A 23287-nucleotide genomic window follows, 5' to 3' on the forward strand; every position below is an offset into this window, starting at 1 on the left:
GAGACACGGAGGAGATGGATCGGATCAATTATCAACCCTGCTTTTATAGTCTCAGTTAATTCCGGGGCACGTGCGTTGCCGCGAAAATTTTACAATTTTCGGTCTTACACAAGGAAACGATTTTCTGCACGAAAGTGAAATTAACAATAAATCCCATCAAAGGCAGGTTAAAGGGAATTCAATTCCGTGCATGCTGTGACTCATCAAATTCTTGTGTGCATAACTATTTTCATAAAAAATGGAGCATGATGAATGCATGCTTAGACACTAGAGAGTAAAATAGGCAGAATGAACTCTCTCCAATGTGGTCTCTTTTTCAAAAAAATTGAAATTCTTGCTTTATTGTTTTTGTCATCCTTATTTGGGTTCATATGATGCATATTGAGTGGAGTCATTAGGAATAGTCATTCAATACTTAGCCTAAGTGGAGTCATTAGGAATAATAGTCATTCATCTAAAAAAATGGCACAAATGCTGAAATTTTCTGTCAATAGAAAATTCTATCTATATTGGTCATGTTCTTGTTTTCTAAAAAAAAAAACTAGAGATAAATTTTAGGGATATTTAAGAAAATACCAAACTTTGAAGAATATTTGCAAGAATATCGAATTTTGAAGGTTGAAATCCACATGGCATCTATCAACTGCCATGTCAACGAAACAAGTCCATGTGGTGTTACATCATTTTTTGTTTAAAATTCAAAAAAAAAATTCTTTTCCTCTTTCCTCTTCCTATTCTCTTCACATCATTAGAAAAATATTTTTAAATAATTAATATATAAATTATATATTTTTATTATAATAAATAGAAGATAATAAAACGTGTACCAACAAATAAGATTTTTCAAACCTAAAATTAACTTTAAAAAATATTTTTAAAATTATAAAAGAACTTGAATCAATAATGAATCGTAAATGGGAGAGAAAAAAATCGTGCTGATGTGGCTTGTCGCTTTAAGGTGAACATGCTGACATGGTAGTTTATATGGCCGGTGATGTGATGTGGTCTAAGCTCTTTTTGGACCATGAAATTTTAGATGTTTTTAAAATTAAGTTTGTAAGTTGGTTATTTTCATAAATATTTTATTTAAAATAAAGTTATTTTAATAAAACTCCCAATTTTAAAATACTCTCGTCCTAGAAGGTTATTATGCAACAACGCAAAAGTCCCGGTTCGAGCAACAAAAAAAAATCACCCTGAATTTGTTCTTGGGTCATTTACCAAATTACCCATTTTTAAAAACTTATTTCTGTAAATGACATCGCTTTGAACTTATTTTGAAAAATACCCAAATTTGACTGATCCACTATACATGTGTACAATCAAAGGTGACACGTAAGCTTTGACTGATTACGTGTCACCACATCATCGACACTGTGTGAGTAGATAGAAACATCGATCTCCATGTTACCATTCTGACACATCATCTGCCAGGTAAGATGCCATATCATTATCTATTAACACTCTTCTTGCCATGTCATATTTCGCCATGTAAGCCCTCATCGCTTCTTATTTTTTTTGTTCTATCTCTCCCCACTCGATCTTTCTCCTCTCCTCTCCTCTCGCCCTCTCACCGTGCCAACTACCGCCGCTCGCCCTCGCTCTTGCCCTGAACCTCAACGCCCCCCTCTCAACTGCCCTCTATTCCTCTCAACCCAAACTTCGTCTCAGCCACATCTCTCACTCTTCTTCTATGTTCCCCTTTGTTCTTCCTCTCGCAGCCCATTTTTCAAAATCGAAGCCTATCATTTCATCTCCTCGTCGCCTCCTCTCTCAAAACGAACCCTATAATTTCCTCTCAACACCCCCTCTCTTAATACCCTATCATTTCATTCTCTCGCCACCCCTTCTCTCCAAACCGAAGCCCTACTCACCCTCCAAACCCAAATTTGAATTTCAGAAGCCGATTTAGCATGGTGATTTTTTAGGGCTTTGTTAATTGAATCTAATTACTGTGTTTAATTATAATATTGATTTCAATTTAGGTGTTTAATTAATGTATTGATCTTTTTGTGATTTACTGTTTAATTTCTGATTTTATGTTAATGACATTTCTGTCAATTGCAGATATTTTAAAATTATTGTAAAGGTCCATTGAAACTTAATTGAATTTCCCTCCCCGTATTTATTAATTTTCTGTGTTTTAGTTTATGGATTCCTATGCCATTGAATGTTTTATTTTCTGAAGTTGCTAGCTTAATTTTAGTTTAATTTAGTATAATTTTCTGATTTATGAAGTTGCAATTTACTCTTTGAGATAAGATTTGCAGGATTTTTAGTTGCTAGTAGTTGTTAAATTAATTTGAAGTGTCATGGAATGATCACGCCATGTGATGAGAAAATATTGTTAAATATTTTGTAGTCGTTCTTAGTGGAAGTTGTGGTTAGTGCTTATTTGGTAAAACTAACTGGATTCCAGGTATATTTCGTTTATGTTGTTTTATTATGTTGTTCTTGCAGATAGGGCCAGGAAGTTGGGTAATGCATGGTTATATAGTGATTTTGCTTCATCTCATATTAGAAATTGTCAGGACCTTTTCTTATGTTCTTTATTTGGCTTCTATTTTCAACTGAGTGACACTTCTATGGATTTTGAAATCTGTTATGTGCATAGTATATTTCTAACTATTATTTTTATTATTATGTTAAGGGTTTAGGGTTATTAAGTAATTTTTATTAATTAATATTGTAATATTGTTTTTATTATTATGTTATTATTATTTTAAAAAAATGATGTTGAATCGTTATTATTATTATTGCTAGTATTATTATTCTTTGATTGTTGAACCTTGTACACTTGTGGAACCCTTGATCCCACCCCTGTCCCCTATGCCTTTTAAGTCCAACCCATTTTTTTCTGTTATTAGTGATAAAAGAAAGATTATGGTATACTTAATATAATGTGGAAGAGTTTATTATACTATGATTGGATATGTTTCCTTAAAGAACTTTTGTTTTGTTAATTTTATGTGTCGTAGATCAAGTTGCTTTTGAAACTGAGGCCAACATTTCCCCGCATATCATTTAGAAGAAAAGGTTGTTTAATGACTTGTTAACGGCCAAGGGTAAACTTTTTCTTAAAACCGTTTCACTTATTATTCTGTTTATTCATTTTTTTATATGCATCTTTTGTCCCTATATATGGCAGATTGTTAGATGTCATGCTTGAAAATTTGATGGAACTTTTCAGGCAATATTAAGGTTTTTTGTCGTGCAGGACCCTTGTTTGAAGATGAGGGCACGCCTGTGGTTGAGTTTCCTGATGGATTCACCATTCGTGTAAAGATTGGTGATGATTCTATCACTCCTCAAAAGCAAGGTTTTGAGTTTGATTGAGTCTACAGGCCTCATGTTGGACAAGGTGATTGTGGTGCCTTCATCATGCTTTGGTTGGATTTATGAGAAAGTTTAAGTTTTTGTTCCTTATGAATGTTGGCAGAATATAAGCTCACTATTTCCAGATATTTATCATTTTCTTAGAGTAAGTTTTCTACATCTGGATTTTCTATATTGCAGGGGAGCTTTTCAACAATGTTTAGCCTTTTGTACAATCAACATTGGATGGATATAATGTTTCTGTATTTGCATATGAACAATCACATTCTGGAAAGACACACACCATGGTCTCTCTCTTACTACCTAGTATTTTTTGTACATTACATGAATCACATTTCTTTTCGTGGTTTTGGGTTGAAAGTAGTTTTTCTTACAATATACGAAAGATCTATAGTTAAGCTAGATATCTATTATTTTGTCTCTCAACTTGCTATAGTTTCATTTTCTTTCTTCACGAAGGCTCTATCCATGACCGAGGATTATATATATTGAGTTTTGAGAAGTTATTTGATTTGTCAAACTCAGATAGCACTTCCACTTCGCGATTTTATTTTTATATCACTGCATTTGATCTCTACTACGAACAAGTTTGATCACTTATATCTGTCTCTTTGCCAATATCATTTCTTCTGTATTTTTTGTTTTATTTCAACATATAAAGTACTTAGTTAAATGCATTAAGGTTTGATTTTCCTCTTTTCATGTAGGTTCAAGATTTGATCTTCCCATGGGAATAATCAATCAAAAGGTCAGATGGGTCTTCTAGATTCGTTTGTGGAACCTGTCCATGACAGCGGCTAGCCAATACTACCCAACAGACCGATTTGTTAGGTGCGGAAAACTACCGCCTACAAGAGTGGACGAAACCACTCTGACACCTACCCCGCCCATTCTTGACCGCCTCTCATGGAATTCGAACGCGGGATGTGGCGTGTCCAGCTCTGATACCATGACAGCGACTAGCCAATACAACCCAACAGATTGATCTGTTGGGTGCGGAAAGCTACCGTCTACAAGAGTGGATAGAACCACTCTGACACCCACCCCGCCCATTTTTTACCGCCTCTAACGGGATTCGAACGCGGGACGTGGCGTGCCTAGCTCTGATACCATGACAATGACTAGCCAATACAACCCAACAGATTGATTTGTTAGGTGCGAAAAGCTATCGCCTACAAGAGTGGACAGAACCACTCTGACAATCCAGCAGGTAAGAGTTTGGCAGAAGACCTTTTCAATCAATTTGAAAATGACTCACTTGACCTCCTAGGCCGACAAAAGACAAGAGCAGCCCTTGGGTCATCGGAGCAGTTCAAGCGAAAACTGGATGTAGATAATGATCTGGAGATGGATTCTGATGGGCGTTTAGTAAATCGTGATGATGTTAGACCTAAGCAGCAAGAGAACACCAATTCAAGTCATGATACAGAAACTAGAAGCCAGACCAGTAATTATAGTTATTTGACTACAAAGTCTTTGTCGGAAGGAATGAAGAGGCAAAAAACATGAATTTTTATATTCTTTGACTTTTTTATGTAAAAATATATGACTTCCTTTTACTTCCATCCTTACTTATTATTGTAAATATAAGGTAATGAAATGTGTACTGATAAATTTGATTTTTAAACACTAAAATATTTTTTTTTAATTAATAAATTTGTTTTAATTAATCAATATTTTAAATCGATAATAAAAAGTATTAAATGGGTAAGAGTAAGATTTTAAATTAATTAATATACTAAATTTTTGTTATATTATTTTAAATATAAGTAACAAAATGTGTATTGAGAAATTTGATTTTTAAACTCTAAATTAAAATATTTTAATATTTTTTTAATTAAAAATATTTTAAATCGATAATAAAATGTGTTAAATAAGTAAGAGTAAGAATTTTAATTAATTATTATATTTATTTTATTTTTAATTATTTTAAATATAAGGTAATAAAAAGTGTATCGATAAATTTGAAAAAAATCTACTAATAAATTTGATTTTTAAACTCAAAACTAAAAATTTTAATTTTTTTAATTAAAAAATATTTTAAATCGATAATAAAAAGGTGTTAAATAGGTAAGAGTAAGATTTTTTAGTAATTTATTATTTTAAATATAAGGTAATAAAAAGTGTACAGATACATTTATTTTTTAAACTCTAAAATATAATTTTCATATTTTTTAAGTTAATAAATATTTTAAATCTATAAAAAAAAGGTGTTGTAAGATTTTTAATTAATTAATATATTTTTAAATAATTTATTATTTTATAAATAAGGTGATAAAAAGTGTACAGATAAATTGTATTTTTAAACTCTAAAATAACTTTTTTGTATAATTTTTTAATTTATAAATATTATAAATAAATAATAAATGTGTAGAAGTAAGATTTTTTCAATTTTAAAATATTTTAAATCGATAATAAATGGATAAGAGTAAGATTTTTTCTATTTATAAATATTTTAAATTTATAAAAAAATTTAATTGATAATATGTTAGTAAGATTCTTAATTAAGTAGTATACTTATTTAATTTTTTATTTTTGAAAATATAAAATAATAAAAAGTGTAACGATAAATTTTATTTTTAAACTATAATATAGAATTTTCATATATTTTTAATAGGTAAATGGTGTTAAATGGTTTTACATAGGTAAGAGTTAATTTTTTTGATTATTTTTTTATAATTTATTATTTTAAATATAATGTAGTATAAAGTTTATTCATAAATTTGATTTTTAAAATTAAAAAAATTATTTAATTTTTTTTCTTTGAATGACATGACATCTTATTTGTCTATTGATTGGTTGAAATTGTGATCACTGTGTCTATCTACTCACACAGTACTAATAACATTGCGACACATAATCAATTAAAGCTAATGTGTCACATTTGACCGTACACATGTATAGTAGACCGGTCAAAGTTGAATATTTTTCAAAATAAATTCAAAGTGACGATATTTATGAAAATAAATTTTTTAAAATGGATAATTGGTAAAAAGCCTTTTGTTCTTCCGCATGCAGCTGGCTGCAGATACCCTCATCGTCTTCTACGTGGCACCTGCACACCATCCACCTGTTTCCGATCCATGCAATGACTGACCTCCCCCAGCCTTCTTCACCTCCTCCCCAACTGATCACCTTAATGAAACCATTTTCCCTCTCCAGAACCTCCGATCATGGCGTTTCTCTTCTTCCACACCCCTCGAACCTCTCAACCCCCCAAACCCATCTCCAAAAGCTTCACCAAACGCCTCCCTGCCTGCAACATGAGAACCCACTTCTCACACCCAAGCCAGGCTACTCATCTTTCTGAAGATTATAAGCGCTCTTGGAGAGAGGAGTTCAAAAGAATCACATCGCCTTCTGGGTCTGAACCACCGCACCACGAAGAGCTTACAGACGACGCTTTTCAGAAACTCATCGACAGGAGAGGTGTCGACAATGTAAGGATGCTTATAGTTGATGCCATCCAGACTGCCAGAGCTGGACACCCAGGTATGGCTCTTGGCATGGCTGAAGTTGGCTACGTTCTTTACAGGCACGTTTTGAGATATAATCCAAAGAACCCCAAGTGGTTCAATAGGGATCGCTTCGTTTTGAGCGCCGGCCATGGGTGTCTGCTTCAGTATGTGTGTATGCATCTGGCAGGCTTCGACTCTGTTCAGGTTCGTATTTTCAGACAGTTTCTTTCCTTCTGAAACCTATTATTCTCAACTGAAACTTTGTTCAGAAACTCAAAGCTTTGTAAATGTTAGATGTTGAACTAAACCATACCTTTACAATTGAGTAAGGGTGGATAACCGAAGGGATTATTCTTATCCCTTATCAGTAAACACTAGAAATATTGACTGGCATTTGAGTCTGGTTGGGTCTAATATATTGAGATTTCTGCTACTTCATCTGTTCAGAGCTGTAGTTGTTGAGGGTGTTCTGTGCTTAGAATCAATTACTAGAATTTTGATACAGATTGAGGACTTAAAGCGACTGTGCAAAATAGGGAGTCGGACCCCGGGGCACCCAGAGAATGTAGTGACATCAGGGGGGGTGGAGGCCACAACTGGTATGATATTTGAAAGAATCTGTTAATTTGTTTACATTGTATCATGTCCACACTGGAAAATTTCAGTTCAATGTAACAGGGCCACTGGGGCAAGGCTTTGCAAATGCTGTTGGTTTTGCCTTGGCAGAAGTGCATTTGGCTTCAAGATTTAATAAGCCTGATGTCATTGTTGTCGATCACAGAACGTAAGTTGAACCGAATGAGACTCGATGTATCAATTTTTATATTCTAATCCATCTCTGTGCTGAGACTGCAAAGAATAAAACAAGTTCATGGATGATCAGACTGCTAGCTCCATTCCAATCACAGATGCTACAGGTTGAGATTTGCTGAAACAAAAAACATATAGAGCTTATATAAGAATAGAATAGGCTATGTGAATGGGTCCTGGTTAGGAGACCAAGCACAACCTCCTGTTCCGACGAATGGCCAGTGAAATTTCTAAGATTCAAAGGCGTAAGAAAACAAAAAGAAAAGGTAATCATATGGAGTAAGCAGGAATACCCTAACCCCTATCCATCAATCAGAATGGTTAAGCCGGTTTGCCCCTGAAATGAAGTTGAATTGCTGTAGAGAGAACTCATTATCCATGAATAAACTAGGCATGATTACATAAATTTTTATCCCTTAATTTTCATAATCTTACATGATTTACTGTTGAAGTGAGAAGTCTCTCTGACTGTGGCTGATCCTCCTTAGGTATTGCATTATGGGTGATGGTTGTGCAATGGAAGGAATATCCTATGAAGCTGCTTCATTAGCAGCACATTGGAAACTCAATAAACTTGTTCTAATTTATGATGATAACCACAACACTATCGATGGAAATACCAAAATAACAGTATCAGAAGATATTTCTGCCAGTTTCAAGGCCCTTGGCTGGAATGTACTATCTGTTGATGACATACATGACAGCATGGGGTCGTTCAAGGAGGCACTAAGATCAGCTGTCAATGAGAAAGAAAGACCGACATTCATTAAGGTGGTTTCACTCAATAGTTGCAGTTAGTAATTATTTGGGAGTGCAGAGGCTGATTTCTGTTATCAGGTGAGAAGCATGATCGGAAAGTTGTCCAAGAAAGAAGGAACTTCTAAAGCTCATCATGGTACTTTTGATGAGGATGATGTGAAGATGATGAGATCTAAAGTGAAATGGGAGGATCGAGACCCATTTCATGTGATTCCTATGATTCACAGGTATGCTTCAGATGTTTTAGAAAAAAAAAACAGGTTTGCGTCACTGGTGATAAATGCCACAAAGCAGCTAACCTTTTCAAATTATAATGTGGCTCATTCATATCACCATCTCATTGTGGGTGCTTTAGCAGTTCAATCTCCTGGCAAACATTCATCTACTTACTAGCTATACCACTTTGTTATGTCTAAAATTTGCAGGGAAATGCAGGTCCAAGCTGAATGTGGTGAAGTTTCAGAGAAGGAATGGAGCTCTGCCTTATGCTCTTACCAGAGCAATTATCCTCGAGAAGCAAAAGAGTTCCAAAACCTCCTTAAAGGTGGCTTGCCTCCAGGCTGGGAAAATTCTCTTCCGGTAATGAGCTCAATATATTTCTTCTATCTAGAGTACTCATTTAAGAACACTAACTATCGGCATCTACTTAAATCAGCAATGGTCTAAGTCAGATCCAATTGATGCAACTCGTGGATACTCAGAAACATGTTTGAATTCTCTGGCCAAAGCCCTTCCTGGACTGATTGGTGGAAGTGCAGATCTTGCCTCTTCAAACAAAGTCTATCTGCAAAACTATGATGACTTCCAACAACCCGAGTCTCCTTGGGGTCGTAACATAAGATTTGGTGTCCGAGAACATTCGATGGCAGGAATTTCAAACGGAATTGCTCTGCACGGAAGTGGTCTAATACCATTTGCTGCGACATTTCTCACCTTCTCCGACTACATGAAAAATTCAATGCGATTGTCAGCTCTAAGCCATGCTGGGGTGATCTATATACTAACGCATCACTCCATCGGTCTAGGAGAGGATGGACCGACTCATCAGCCTGTGGAGCACCTAGCTGGCCTGCGAGCCATACCTCGTATGCTCGTCTTCCGACCAGCGGACGGCAATGAGACGGCGGGTGCATACAAGGTTGCAATCCAGAATAGAAGTTCACCTAGTGTGATTGTTCTGTCCCGGCAAAAGGTGGAAGCCAATTTGGAAGGCACTTCAATGGATGCAGTTGAGAGAGGTGGTTACATATTGAGTGACAACTCCGGCGAGGAATTACCAGAACTTATACTGATTGGAACAGGTTCAGAATTGTGTTTGTGTGAGGGAAGTGCAGAGCAGCTGAGGGGTGAAGGAAGGAGAATAAGGGTGGTCTCACTTGTGTGTTGGAGGCTTTTTGATGGCCAGTCGAGAGAATACAAGGAATCCGTCTTGCCCGCGGAGGCAACTAGGCGGCTGAGCGTGGAAACTGGTTCACCACTTGGGTGGAGGGAGTACGTGGGAAAGGAAGGAGTTGTACATGGAGTGGAGGATTTTGGTGTCAGTGGAGCATATTTGGATACTTACAAGAAGTTTGGTTACACAGTCGGAAATATAACAAGGATAGCCAGATCGGTCCTTTGCAATCACAATTAGGATGCTGTTTAGCCATCCTCAACTCTGTCACTTGCTATAGTTTCTTCAATTGATGAGCATGCCATTGGATTTAATTACTTCTAAGATGTTCTATCTGCCACTGTTGTGAGCTTGTGATACTCATTGAAATCAAACTCAAAAACTTAAATGTCCAATCTGGACATTATAATTCGAGCAGATTAGAGGTTAGTTTGTAGTCCCTCTGGTTTTAGAGGCCTAATACTTTTCAATATAGACATCACTATGCGTTCAAGTGTTACTTTCTCTCAAAAGGCAGCATTCATTGGTGCCTTTTCCACAGTTCATGCTAGTCTAATCACTTGTTTGATGTGCATCAACCTACTTTCTTCAAGAGAAGGGACAACAACCGAAGCATCGTCTTCTCTCCAGAAAAGACTTAAAGCCAACAAAGCTATTCAAGCGTAGTCATAATGTCACCAACATGTAATCCTATCACCAAACAATCAAGGTGCAACTCACTTCTTGAACTCAACTCTAGTGTCTGCCATGATCAAACATTTTGAGAAGTACGACGAACCTTTCATCTCCCTCAAAGAGTAAAAACTCTTGAGGAGTATATCTCTAAATTTTACCAGGTGAGGAAGGAATAGATTTTAGCTAGAGATATCCAAATTGCCCAATTCATGAACAAGCTAGAATTCCTTGTAGCTAAAATAGGATAACCCTCTCATGGGATAGTCAAGTACCAAGTTCCCACAAGTACTTGGGTAAATCCGCTTTCTAACCGGCATGAGATATCTGAAGGATTCCAACTAACTGAAGGCAGGTCCATTGCCATGGAAGCTCTCAGTGAAATCATCACCAATGTTGCTTAAAAGAGTCGTCTTGTTGATGGGGGACAAGTACCTCAAGCCTACATAAGGCCTTGCAATCAACATATCTAAGCATTCAAGATGTCACTTGGGTATCAACAACTAACAATTTTGTAGTTCAAAGGTAATTGAAATCTCAAGCAGCACAACGCCCACTTCAATGAAACTTGCAATAATGATGAAACCAACAAAGGACTTTCTTGTGAAGAAGTTTGGATGTTGTTTGAAAGGAAATGCATTTGGTTGGTTCATAGCCACAACTTAAAAGAAAGAATAGGACAACAACTAATCCTATCAATGAAATGAAACAAAATTAATGTAAATTCCTTCAAAATGAATAAAAATATGACTACTAAAGGTATAGAAACCTGAGACACCATAGACCACTTCTGTGGCTGAAATTTTATAAAATTGCACTCCTGTCTCTCACACGTTCGAATCCCTGTGAGTTCGTTTATATTTGGTTTGGTGCGGGGACTTTGCATTTGGCACGGTGGGTGTAAGTGTGGGTCCTTGGTCCCACTTAATCGGTTAACCTTTTCGGGTCGCATTGGCTAGCTGTCTTACGGTCATAACACAGATCACTAACATATTCCAACACTCCTCCGCAAACCAAACCCCAGGTTTAAACCTAGGACAAATTCCAAATACAAATGCAAATACAAAGTCCCCGCGCCAAACATGCCAACGTGCGGGGATTCGAAGGCGGGACGTGCGAATCCTGCACTGATACCATGTACCTAACCATTGCGCCAAAAGATCGACCTATTAGCAAAGGCGCAACTTGCATATTAAAGACATACCCATTCCAACAACAAGTTGATGGGGATGTAAAGAAAGAAATTATATAATAATTTTATTATAAAATTTTACTAAATTTGTAAATCTACCGTTAATTTTCTAAAATTTAAAAAGGAAATCTTGATTATTTTAATTTCTTAAATCAAGGAAATTCCAATCCTTCTATGAAGGATTCGAATTTTCACTCTTCAGCCTATAGGGTTTTCTTTTTTTTTCTTCTTCTTCTCGGTCCTTTCTTCTCCTACCAAGTGTTACAGAGATAATAATTTAATACCTGTTAACGTTTTGAGGGGACAGCCACCAAAGGAAGAGCCTTTTGGAGAGTAATTCCAATCCTTTCTCTCATATCCAAATCAGTCGCCCCCATCCCAGCTGGAAGTTCCCAAGCGAAGGAGTGGATAAGAGAAGCCAACACCAAGTGCACCATCCTAAACGCAAGTGGCAATCCCGGGCAGATCCGCCGGCCGGCGCCGAACGGGATTAGCTCCAAATGTTGCCCTCTGTAATCCACTTTCGACTCCAGAAATCTCTCTGGTTTGAAACAAGTCGGATCCGGCCAAGTTTCTTCTTCCCTTCCTATAGCCCATACGTTAATCATCACATTGGTGTGTTTGGGTATGGTGTAGTTGAAGACCTTCCCGTCGGATACTGCTCTGCGAAGGAGGACGGGAGCTGGTGGGTGCAGCCTCAGAGTCTCTTTTACGATGGCCTGCAGATATGGTAATCGAGGTATATCTGATTCTTCCACCTCATTTCCTCCACCCACCATTTCGTCGAGCTCTGATCTCAGTCGCGCCATGACTTCCGGGTTCCGAAACAGCTCGGCCATGGCCCATTCTACAGTATTTGAACTCGTATCACTTCCGGCTGTAAATAAATCCTGGTGGGAGGAAAAATTAGTGAACATAGTGAAATTTTTTTTATCATGAAAGTGAGTGGATATACTCATATAAAGCTTCAAAAAGTACCACAAATAGAGATTTTATTTCGATATGGCTGAGGCCAGCGCCATTGATCTCCTTCTGGTCCAGAAGAGCATCGAGGAAATCGTTTCTACGTCGATATCCAGAAATTGCTCGAGATACTTCACGGTCTTCCATCTGTTTCTCAAAAATTTCGTGTAATTTTTTCATGTAAGATCCCATCTTGCGTCTAATTCCTTGTGGATCGAAGGGTCGAAGAATTGGAAAATAGTCGACGATGTTGGGTTTTCCAGCTTCTGCCGAGATTGCTCCTACTAAATCTTTGAACTCCTGTGCAGTTTGTGAATCGAAGTTAACCATATCAACGGAGAAGAGAGTGTTGGAGATGAGATTAAGATTAGTGACAAACGCAACTTTCCCGATGTCGACCCCCTTTCCCGACAAAGCGCTGTCGTTGACGTGTGCAAGCATCTCCTCCACTTTCCGGCGACGGAGTCCTTGGCTGGCTTCGAGTCGCTGAGAAGAGAATATGCACGTATTGCAGAGAGTACGTAGTCTTCTCCATATGGGACCCGGATGCAACCACAGCACGGATGCACCCTCGTGGCCCAGTGCACGGGCGGCGTCAACGACGCTCCGGCCAGCAAATGACTGGTCGTTCTTCTGCAGGACCTCTTTAGCCACGCCTGCAGAGGAAACCACGACAGTGGTAACTTGGCCAAGCCGCAGAGTCATGACGGGGCCATATGTTGCTGCAAGTTCAGCAAGCGACCTGTGAGGGTCGTTCCTGAGTTTGAAGAGGCTGCCGACGAGTGGTATTGGAAAGGGACCGGGCGGAAGCTCTCCTGACAGAGAACTGGAATTGTTCAGCAGTTTTCGCAGGATCCAGAAAACCAAAAATGAAAAGAAGAGTATGGCGAAGGACTCCATTAGACTCGGAAAGCAGATTTCCCTAGTTGGTGAAATATGAAAATCCCTGGAGGAGCAGAAGCAGACAACTCTTTGGTAATCTCATCCAATTTCCGACGAGGGTGATAGAGATTCATGTCAACCCTGCGGATCAGTTTCATTAATACAAGGTCGAGTGGCTGGATCTTTTTGGATGAAATCATTTTTTTGTGAAAGGACGACGGCCACATATCTGTGGCAGCATACCGTGGTTCAAGTTCAAACACTTGTTCAAGGTAATTAATTAATTTTTTTTATTATAATATATTTAAGTAGAATATATACGTAAATAGATAATTAATCAAAATAAACATGATTATTATACTAATAAGTAATTTAATATAAAATTAAAATATATTAATACATTAAATAAAATATTATATTAACAAATCTTTACAATTTAATATAAATTAATACAATAATTACTTATGACAATTAACTAAACACTAATTAATCATAAAATATAGATGAATAAAAATAAAAAAATAACATAAATAAAATAATTAAACAAAAATAATTGATCAAATACTTACTTTAATAGTATTTTAACTACCACTAATAAGTCAATAATTTAGTAAAGTAATAAAAAATAAATATAATAAATATATAATTTTATTAATAACACAAGATAAAATTTTAAGTAATATTAATTAATAATATATTTCCATAAAATTAAAAATTATTAATTTATTTAATTATAAAATAAAAAAATTAAATAAAAATAATTGATCAAGGGCTTACTTTAACAATTATTTAATTAAAAATAAATAAATAAATTATTTTATTAATAACTGAAGATAGATTTTTACCTAGTATTAATAAATAATATATTTCCAAAAATTTAAAATAATTAATTTAATTAATTATAAAAATAGAATAATTAAACAAAAATAGTTACTTTAACAATATTTTAATTTATCACTAATTTAATACAGTAATAAAAAATGAATATGCATTATGAAGCCTGTTCATGAATTTTGCTGTTATTCGTAGTAACACAAAAATAACTCTCAGATTTTGAGAAAGCTATCACGTATTACAGAGGTAGCCATCCTTACCAAACATGCAAAAGCCTCTCTAAATCTCAGGAAAGTCCTCCATGACCCTCCTACTGAAAAAGAACTTGAAAATGGGACGTTTTATAACGTGTCTTCAGATTGATCTTTGACCATTTTCTTGCATTTCTTGGATTTTTTCTTCCTGCCGGTCGCCTGTTCACTGGAATGCTTCCTTTTGATCCGCCTTTCTTCGTCTTCAACCTCTAAGCCGCCTATAACTTGATCCTCAACTTCTGCATCTGGCTCACAAGTGAACGAAAGTACAATTTTCTAATCATTTGCAAAGAGAAATTAAACAGAGCAAGTAGACGTTGAATATATACTAACCTTCACCGGTGAAATTTCCATCGATCACAACACTTGTAAGATGTTGCTTTAGGAAAACCTGTATCCAACAGTTCTAATAAATATATATACAGGCCCAAATCAACCAACAAAAGGATTATATAAATATATATGAAAAGAATTGACCATAACTCATCAGCATATGACCTTAAAAACAAGTAAAATATGTCCTAGTACTAACAAAGGACAGTAACTGAGTACAGATATTCTTCTTAGAGTTCATCACCTAAAAAACTTGTTACATTTTCTTAGAGAAGTCCCCCATTGGAAGTTATCAGCAAGTGATCCCCAGTTGGGAGACTCTACCTAAAGTATACATGAGAAAAATGAAGTTGTTTGTACAGCTGCACCATTGCTGTTAGACATGCTTCAGCAGGTGCCAGCATCATGTAATAGTTGAATATTCACAACCAAAGTTGAAAAAAGTAGTCCAGATCAAGATGGTGTAATAACATATCCAGTATGCAAGATAAGATCAATGATCAAACAGCATTACAAGCACTTTTTATGTCAACAATAACAATGAATAATAAATCTCAAATGATCTGCTTCCTCAATCCACTTTGTTACCACTCATTAACGAAGAAGAAGACCGTGTCAGATTAATGAAATGGCATCTCAAGGAGGTTTAACAACAAAGAAGGTAGTCTGTATTAAAAGCTCCTTCAATTGTTCACAGATATGAGAGAGAGAGAGAGAGAGAGATGCATGATCCTTAAAAGTAGGGAAATTCAATAACAAAAGGTAGAAGAACATACCGCAGACAATGGTTTTCTTGTCTTTGTATCCCAGAAACGCAAATAGGCATCAAGGCCTGAAATAGATTGACTCATCAGTTCAAACATATAAAAAGAAAAAAACATGCCTTCAACATAACCAGGATGCAGCTGGTCATTATCAGAACCATGTGTCCGTAAAGCAATTCTTGACTGCCAGATAACAAATAGATCAAGGGAACTCCAGAGAGAAGTACTTCAACCGATCAGTTATAGGCAGAACCACTAAAAAATACAATGAACTCTTATTATATGTACACCAACAACAAATGGGTCAAATTTACAAGTGCATCTAAGCATAATGTCTGTAATAGGAACAATATATTTCTTACTTCCATATTTAAGTACCCATATAAAAGGGCATAACCTAGTTAAGCACATGCAAAAATCTGGTGATCATATTGCTTTCACCTTCTTTATTTATTCAACATCATTGCATGTTGTAGATTTTTCAGAGGTCCTGGATTGTGTGACACTCTTTATAAGTGACATGTATGACAGACATAACGTATAAATTATAACAGTCAAAACTCACCACATGATGCAATCAACGGGTATTCAGGATGCCTAGCTATTGATCGAATGCTTCCACAACATTTACCCACAAAGCAACCCAACAACTTTCCTGCAATATTGAAACATGTCAGGACCAAGTTGTTATAAACTCTGAAGCTTAAAGAAGTTCAACGTTAAATTACAAGAGATAAACCTAGAGGAAAAATTGATCAGTAATTAGAAGGGAAAACTGAGTATTCGGTCTAAAAAGCACATATTCATGAGAAAAGTTAAAACACCTGTACGCATGTCAAATGAAGCAAGGTCACCACATGCTGTTCCAACATAAACTGTGTATCCATCTAAATCTGCAGTGACTGCCCTAATTGGTGACTCTCTAAAATCTAAAGAAATAACAGGTCTTCTCTGTGCTGCAATATCATATAGGCGAACCTGTGAAATGACACATTACATTTAACAAGTTCAGAAATAGATGTATGCACATTTTCTTAAACAAAGTAAGCATCATAGACTAATATACTTGTATCATATGGTCCATTGATATTTTTTCTTTTTTCTTGAAGATTTAGTCCATTTATAAAAAAAAATGGTAATTCTCAAATAAAGCCCAAACTATTACCTTTTTACTGTTAAGGCCAACAGTTTGCAGCCGTTTAAAACATGGCCAAATTTCAAATACAGTCAACAGAACCCCAACAACAACAGTTTCTTGGGAATGTAGGCATCCTGTAATTCTTATTTTTTAAATTTTCAAAAACTGACCATTTGCTTAAATAAAGGGGCAGTGCCCACGTTTCACCCCCTTCTCCGATGATATCCACGTGCAGGCACAGAAGGGGGAGGGGCACCCTCAATAGTCAATTCCCTCCCATGCAGGGAGACTTCAAGGCATAGAGCTCTCCATGTGCAGACTTGGTAGTGGGGCAGATTAGAAGTGGATTCTCTGAACCCAACTCTGCACTGTTCCAATAGGGTATGAGATGCAAAATTTCCCTGCTTTATTGGAAAAGAGCGAAACCCATCCTTGACCCTGACACCCCACCCTGTGCAATCATGGTAGATAAAGATCATACAAAAAATGGTAGTCGATTTATATCTTTCTCTGCCTCTAATAAGAAATAGTCATATATTAAGATTTTTAAATCTTTGACAGTACAAGAATAGTAGCAATCCTGATGCTTAAGAGGCACACAGTAAAAGCCCAAGAATAAATTTTCATAATCAAAATGGGACAGAAAAAATAATCACGCGAATACATACTGTAGTTCTTGGATAGAGAACTTTTGATTTTTTTTTTTCGTTTAGAACTTTAACGTTCATCAGTCGTCATTATTAATTAAGAGGCAAATGCTATAAGAGAATTAGGGTTCTCGGTTCAACCCTGAATTTCCTCAACAGACAGTTGATCTAATTGAGAAGGATAAGCAAGCTCTGGAGTAGAAGATGGGGTTGGAATGGAAAAGAAAAGTCATTCCTTGAATATTGGATGGCAGTGTCGCTTCTGCATGAAGGGCTATCAAAAAGCAACACATGAGAAAGCAGTGAGACGAGAAGAGAGGATATGAGAATGGCAGATTGTGCCCTAACTAAAATTACGGAGTAAGATCAACAAGATGGAGAAAAAAATCTCTCTCCACATTTTTTTATTTGATGTTTATAGTCCTGGATATTTTCTTATTATTTATTGAACATCAAGATTAGAAGCTACACTTCTCACAGTGGAAAAGGTCAACAGAAACCCATCTTCAGCCTGCTGCTGTACCACCAGGTTAATTAGTTCCCTCCCTTACTGCCTTATACAGGACAGACAGAGACAGGTAGTCCATCTAACCTGCCATGATACCATCACTAATGGTCCTCAAGCAAGGGAAGAGCAGGCTGCCATCCTACCCCTCTCACATTTCTCTAGCCCCATCCATACACTCAAAACAAAATTATAAAAATTAAAAAAAAAAGTTTTTTTTCTAGGCAGATAGAACCGAAGAGAGCCCACTCCCCTTGTTCTTGTCCGGTATTGCACATGAATAGAAAGAGGGCTGGGAGAGGCTTCTCTCTCTGCACCTAGGCTAGCAGAAGTAGAAGATGGGACCTTCCCCTTGCCTTATCTTGCAGGGAGAGAAGAGGAGGGAAATTAGCCCTCCCCCTTTCCATGCAACTAGAGGATGGCCTACCTCTCCAGTATATATATTTATTAAATAAATATTACACAAGGTAAACAATCATTCATATATTTCCAATTTTTTAGTTAGTTGCAAACTATATAGCAAGGCCATATTCTCCACTAAATTTAAAATTAGGGCACAGGACACGTTTAAGGCCAATGAAAGAGAGAAAAAAAAAAAAAAGGTGAGTCACCTGATGATTCTTGGTACCCGCCAAAATCTTACGATGATCATCTTTACTGAGGAATGTGCCCGCAGTAAACCAAGTTGGGGTAAATATTCCAAGGCTGTTACGAGGAGGCTTCAGGAATAACCAGACAATAATGAAGCCAAGGTTAAGATACACAGTTATATAATGCAAGCAAATAGAAGATTTTCTGAATTAAATAACAAATTTGAACCGCTGAGATGCTCACAATTTTTGACATCCAGATCTTACTGCAGTTGGCTAAATCCCACACATTGACTTCAACTCCCTTCCTAAGAGATGAAACAGCAAGGTTAGCCAATCAAAACATAAAAGCATATTACCTAACCAGCTGAAGGATAAGTTAGGTAGGGTGAAACAGAGTTTCATGCCAAAACAGTGACCCTCATATAGACCCAAACAATTTTTATTTCTTGTTGCCTACAAAGAAGAAAGAACCTTACCCTCCAAATAAGGCATACTTTTCACTACTGTCAACTGAAGAACATGCAATTTTACCACCAGCACATGCATTCCAACTGGCAGATGCATCTCCTGTTTGAGTGGACCTTAAGCTTGCATTTCCCTTCACAGTGCATGTAAGAAATTTACTTGAACTGAAATACAATAACCAACTTGAGTGAGATTCTAAAACGTACAGCAACATGCCGACACTCTTTATATGGGTTAAAAATAGCCAATAAAAACCTAGCGATGAGAAGAAGATAATACATCTTGATCTTTTTTACCAGTACAAGAAGCCTTAAGAAAATATAAATGAGTACTTCTAAAAGTTTAGGTTGAATTATTTTTTATAAATAGAGCACTCACAATGCCTTAATATCAAATAATGATGTAATGACAATCATGATATATCTGAGGAGAGCCTCAACTGATATCAAGACTCAGAAGCTCACAAACTTCTTCCCTCTACCAGATGACACATACAAGTGTGGCTGGGGGTCTGACACCTCTTGGAAGTGTGATGCCTCAGGCTTGTTCACTGTGGCATCCCAGTACTCTCACTTGTGTGGCTGAGCTCTAAAAGTTAGTACTAACTAGTGAGCAGCTGCACAAAAGTGGGAGAATAGTTGAAGATCAAAATTATAAGGTCTTATTTGGACTACCCTGAATTTGTGAGCTATCTCTTTCTTGATTGCTCTTTGGATGGACAGCTTTGGGGTGACTTCAGTATTAAAATAATCTTCATTTTTTTCCTCCCCCAATCTCTACTGGTGCTTCTCTCACATTCAGATCCTTGAGGAAATATTGAGAAGATTTTTTGTAATCTCACTTTTGCGGCCAGTAATTTGGAACTTATGGAAGGAGTACAATTGGAGAACTTTTGAACATTAACAAAGATCTTTCAAATGAACCATTCTAAAAATCATGCATTGTATCCTATTCTAAACTAGTAAACATCAGCAGACTTCTCACCTTTCTAGCTCTGTCATGTGGAGAAATTGGAGGCCAATCATCAACATTGGGCTTTAGTGTGAGGTCTTGGGTTCAAGGCACTCCGGGGGAGGTGGTGTAGTGTGCATTTTATCATTTTTTATTTTTTATTTTTTATTTTTGAGTGTAATCAGCATTTGAAAAAAAAAATCATCAAGATTGCTCCCCGGTGTATTGTGAACCTGATTCTTTAGGTGCCTCCACCAAACAGATTGGTTGAAACTAAATTTCAATCATAGTTCAAGAGGCAATCCCAGACTGCCCAAGGGGGCGAGGGGTCTCGGTCATTCAGGATCCTAAGGGGTACATTCACATGTCATTTCTGCTCCCCTTGGTGTGTGATTTCGCTGAGTTGGTGTTTAGGGCCCTTCTTTAGAGCCCCCAGCTAATTTGTGACAGCCTTCCCCCTCCCCCATAGGTGAAGGAGACTCAATGTTGGCATTGTTCGGAACTCAGGATAAAAGCCTCTCCCTAGAAGATTCTTGATGTGCTTCAATGAGATTTGAGTATACTCTTATAATTAGATGGTTGCACAGCCCTAGAAGCACAAATCATACAACTAAAACTGTTGCAAGGGAAGGAGTCTCCCGTCACCACCTCTCTTTCAGGCATCCTTACTATTGAGACATCATTTTATGTTTATTTTTTACTGATTTTCCATCTATTACTTGTCCTTTGTACATTTCCTCTGTTTTAAACTTACTAAATGAATTCTTATTCTCAACGCTCTTCCCAAAAATTCCCCAAAATTTAAAATCATTCAGACATTATCGAGTACATCTTTTACCTTTTTTGTGAACAGGCAAAAGATTTAAGCATATAATATTACCTGTCCCCCTTAAACAGATGCAATCCAACAATAAGGTCATCATCTGAAGCATGACCAGATGGACCAGCTTCAGAAACTCTGACTTCAACTTGAACATCTCCATTCAAAGGATTTAGTATTTCAACCTACGATCCATCAGCCACATCAGATACTTCATGGACAGACTCAACTGGGTCCTTCCTGTCTTCCAGAAACAAAAGAATGACAAAACCCATGAAGTTTCCTTTCTCCAAGGAGAAACTTACCAGCCCATTCTTCCGTCCAACAGCGACCAACTGCACAAATATATCAAGGTATGAGGTACACAACAAACAGAACAAAGAATTCAACAGAATATGTAAGACTCATTTCTAAAGTTATTAGGAGCAGTACACAAAATACTTTCACATGGTTTTTCAAATGGAAGTAGCTTTATTCTCTGCTTCATACCATTGTCCATTGGCAAGTATATTTGGTACCATTGTGATCATCCAAATCAAAATAAAATGGGGAATTACATTTACCAATTAGATATAATTAAATTAGTTACATATGTATTTTAGACGCTTATGATTACAAAGTACGTAACATTTTTGGTTCATTTTTTAAATATTTACTAAATTGTCATTCATTTAAAAAAAATTGTGAAATTAACATCCTCATTCAGGATCTTAAGTCACATTTTGCAAGGAATTACAGTATTGCCCGCCACCACAACTTTTAGGATATGGGCCACGACACACTTGCCTTTATAACTTAGGGATAACCACTGTATGGTCCAGAACAAACTGATCTTATAGTCCTAGATAAATTTGAAAAAGATAATGGGCTGGTCATATGACAACCAATCAGCACCATTTTCTAAATATCTTGGAATTGCTATTACTTAATTCAACAAAATGAATCCAAAGAAAACAAAATATATTATGGATACCGGTTTGGTTTTATTGTCAGCAAGGGAGGCAACTAGAGCACATCGAGATGGATCAGGATCGCCCCATCTATCAACCACTGCAGGAATTCCTTGCTTCCCACGAGCTTCAATAACTGATACACAAAATAGCAATCACTTATTGCAAAAACAATAGAGTATTAAAAAAGTTTAACACCTGAACTTTTTAGGAACTGAAAAAATTCGGCTCATTCACTCATTTTACCTTTAACAAGACCAAGCACATCAAATGTCAACGCTCTAAGGGGAGGACAACCAGGAGACTCCACTGCACTCATGCGCGGCATCTTACTGCAATCCAACAATCAGAATTAATAAACATCATATGGTGAGCATAAGAAATACCCTTGAAGAAAACCTACAAACTAGAGCCTGCTTCATTTGAGAGTATATATTTTTTGTTGCACGCATAAATGAGAAGACGATTACCTTCATTTTTAGAAGTATCATTTGTAAAGAACACTATCACACTCTGAACACTTTTTACTCCAGAAGGTGATTCAGACAAAAGAAAATGTCTTTGAAAGAATAGAAAGAGCACTATAAAATCCAAAGACAAAATGAGTGTAGCCTAAATACTAACATAACGACGGTCAAATTTCTTGGCTTCTCTATGGATCAATTTGTACTTTTCAAAGAAAAAGTGTGCGCACAACAAATTGATAAAAACAACTGATAAATTGTTTCTATAAAAGATAAAGAATGATAACTGCATCGAAACTTTAATTAAACATATCGGTAATAAAAATAAAAATAAAAATAACCTCTGGCACGAAAGACGGGATGGGAAGGGGCTCTTTCTGTAACAGAAAAAAAGGGTCGCCAACCGTGCGCCCTTCCGTCCACCTTCCCATTAACAGAGAGGCGAAGGGGGGTGTTGCCCCACCTCACCACCACCCCTTTCTGGGACGGTAATGGGGCAGGGGCGAAAGCCAAAAAGAGCCGACAAAGTACTCTCCGGCGTCGTACGGATGTTAAAAATGAAAAAGGGAAAGAATCGTACCTCGAGAGAGTGAAGGAGGTAGCCGAGCGAATAGAGGTTGAGGGATGTGAATGGAGACGTCAAGGGTGATGACAAGAGTAGGGCTCCCGATGAGTACGTAGGCAGTAAACGGACAATATCCATACTCAAACTACTGCATAAGCCATAAGACACAATCCGGTATCGGAAATCAAAAAAATATAAAATTACCTGAATTTGAATATCCGAATCCAAATCCGAAATTGATAATAACGCAATAAGCCTCCACTAAAAAAAAAAAAAAAAAGCGCCTACCTTTACCCTTCCAATAGGATTCTAAGATTAATCCATGGATGAGTTCAGAGAAATTGTCGACTGACTGACGAAGATGATTCGGTGTGTGGGTGGGTGGGGAAGAATTATATATATTTCGTTAGTAGAATTATTTCTCAGAAAAAAATTTGCTCCAAAAATACATTTTTTCCAGCCAATTAGCTAACTCGGTGTGTGGGTGTGTGGGTGAGTCAGGAGCCAGAACGAGGCACCGAGTTGACTTTCTGAAACGC

At 36.7% G+C, this 23287-nt stretch overlaps 3 protein-coding genes across 4 annotated transcripts; 1 reads left to right on the top strand and 2 right to left on the bottom strand.

Annotated features, from left to right (window-relative positions):
* The first annotated feature begins 6509 nt into the window (after window positions 1-6509).
* LOC137943784 (transketolase, chloroplastic-like) lies at window positions 6510-9996 on the top strand. Its single transcript, XM_068789217.1, has 7 exons — window positions 6510-6998; window positions 7300-7393; window positions 7473-7578; window positions 8093-8375; window positions 8442-8590; window positions 8789-8942; window positions 9019-9996. The coding sequence occupies exons 1-7, from the start codon at window positions 6510-6512 to the stop codon at window positions 9994-9996; spliced, it is 2253 nt and encodes a 750-aa protein (XP_068645318.1).
* On the bottom strand, window positions 7562-13483 carry LOC137943785 (geraniol 8-hydroxylase-like). The gene is made up of 3 exons (XM_068789218.1): window positions 12599-13483; window positions 11905-12510; window positions 7562-7643 (listed from the first exon to the last, which is right to left on the bottom strand). Exons 1-2 carry the CDS (start codon window positions 13481-13483, stop codon window positions 11908-11910), a joined length of 1488 nt encoding a protein of 495 aa, XP_068645319.1. The 3' UTR covers window positions 7562-7643; window positions 11905-11907.
* Window positions 13484-14436: 953 nt separating this feature from the next.
* LOC137944220 (uncharacterized) lies at window positions 14437-23109 on the bottom strand. Of its 2 annotated transcripts, XM_068789820.1 has the most exons (14): window positions 23037-23109; window positions 22764-22896; window positions 21966-22051; window positions 21743-21855; window positions 21075-21104; window positions 20830-20954; window positions 19010-19162; window positions 18775-18838; window positions 18552-18659; window positions 16475-16628; window positions 16216-16305; window positions 15663-15718; window positions 14887-14944; window positions 14437-14798 (listed from the first exon to the last, which is right to left on the bottom strand). In XM_068789820.1, the coding sequence occupies exons 3-14, from the start codon at window positions 22045-22047 to the stop codon at window positions 14641-14643; spliced, it is 1191 nt and encodes a 396-aa protein (XP_068645921.1). In that variant the 5' UTR covers window positions 22048-22051; window positions 22764-22896; window positions 23037-23109; the 3' UTR covers window positions 14437-14640. The 2 variants fall into 2 exon arrangements, with proteins under 2 accessions (XP_068645921.1, XP_068645922.1); XM_068789821.1 differs by lacking the exons at window positions 22764-22896; window positions 23037-23109 and adding an exon at window positions 22525-22622.
* Window positions 23110-23287: the final 178 nt, after the last annotated feature.

This window comes from Aristolochia californica, unplaced genomic scaffold, assembly GCF_029961685.1.
Source record: "Aristolochia californica isolate CCGP_79_NKW_82.1479 unplaced genomic scaffold, dmAriCali1.0.hap1 SCAF_11, whole genome shotgun sequence".
In the NCBI taxonomy this organism is placed as follows: Eukaryota; Viridiplantae; Streptophyta; class Magnoliopsida; order Piperales; family Aristolochiaceae; genus Aristolochia; species Aristolochia californica.

Excerpts from the sequence above, each read along its gene's own strand:
- LOC137944220 (XM_068789820.1), bottom strand. The coding sequence starts at position 22,047 with ATGCCGCGCATGAGTGCAGTGGAGTCTCCTGGTTGTCCTCCCCTTAGA. Across the intron at positions 19,163-20,829 it reads CATCTGTTTAAGGGGGACAG|TTCAAGTAAATTTCTTACAT; the intron begins GTAATATTATAT and ends ATTGTATTTCAG. Across the intron at positions 14,945-15,662 it reads CAAGAAAACCATTGTCTGCG|GTTTTCCTAAAGCAACATCT; the intron begins GTATGTTCTTCT and ends TGTTGGATACAG.
- LOC137943784 (XM_068789217.1), top strand. The coding sequence starts at position 6,510 with ATGGCGTTTCTCTTCTTCCACACCCCTCGAACCTCTCAACCCCCCAAA. Across the intron at positions 6,999-7,299 it reads CAGGCTTCGACTCTGTTCAG|ATTGAGGACTTAAAGCGACT; the intron begins GTTCGTATTTTC and ends ATTTTGATACAG. Across the intron at positions 8,591-8,788 it reads GTGATTCCTATGATTCACAG|GGAAATGCAGGTCCAAGCTG; the intron begins GTATGCTTCAGA and ends TAAAATTTGCAG.
- LOC137943785 (XM_068789218.1), bottom strand. The coding sequence starts at position 13,483 with ATGGAGTCCTTCGCCATACTCTTCTTTTCATTTTTGGTTTTCTGGATC. Across the intron at positions 12,511-12,598 it reads AAATAAAATCTCTATTTGTG|GATTTATTTACAGCCGGAAG; the intron begins GTACTTTTTGAA and ends TCCTCCCACCAG.